The following is a 284-nucleotide window of genomic DNA, read 5'->3' on the forward strand; positions in this document are numbered from 1 at the left end:
CAGCGAGCTGGGTTCCCGCTGCCCTGGCCAAGCTGCCAGGAAGGAGCCTTTTGCCTGCCTCCAGGGCATACCTCAGGGTGGTGAAGCAGGAACGCCACAGCCCAGGAAAGGGTGTTTGCTGTGGTCTCAGTGCCACCGATGAAAAGGTCCACCACGGACATATGCACGTGCCATTCAAGGAGCTGCCCGGGGCCCTCTTCCACTCTTTGCTTCCCCATCCCCTGGAGCATGTAGTCTGTCATGTCCCTCCACTGGCCCGCCACCATGCTCTCCTGGAGAGGGGA

At 61.6% G+C, this 284-nt stretch overlaps 1 protein-coding gene across 1 annotated transcript in view; it reads right to left on the minus strand.

Moving 5' to 3' along the window:
• CYP21A2 (cytochrome P450 family 21 subfamily A member 2) overlaps positions 1 to 284 on the minus strand; it is a 2130-nt gene that overhangs the window by 426 nt on the left and 1420 nt on the right. The window contains exon 7 of the mRNA XM_024738547.1: positions 59 to 272. Within this exon, the coding sequence (XP_024594315.1) occupies positions 59 to 272 (214 nt within the window). The remainder of the gene's footprint in view (positions 1 to 58; positions 273 to 284) is intronic.

Source organism: Neophocaena asiaeorientalis, unplaced genomic scaffold, assembly GCF_003031525.2.
Source record: "Neophocaena asiaeorientalis asiaeorientalis breed wild unplaced genomic scaffold, Neophocaena_asiaeorientalis_V1.1 scaffold282, whole genome shotgun sequence".
Lineage (NCBI taxonomy): Eukaryota > Metazoa > Chordata > Mammalia > Artiodactyla > Phocoenidae > Neophocaena > Neophocaena asiaeorientalis.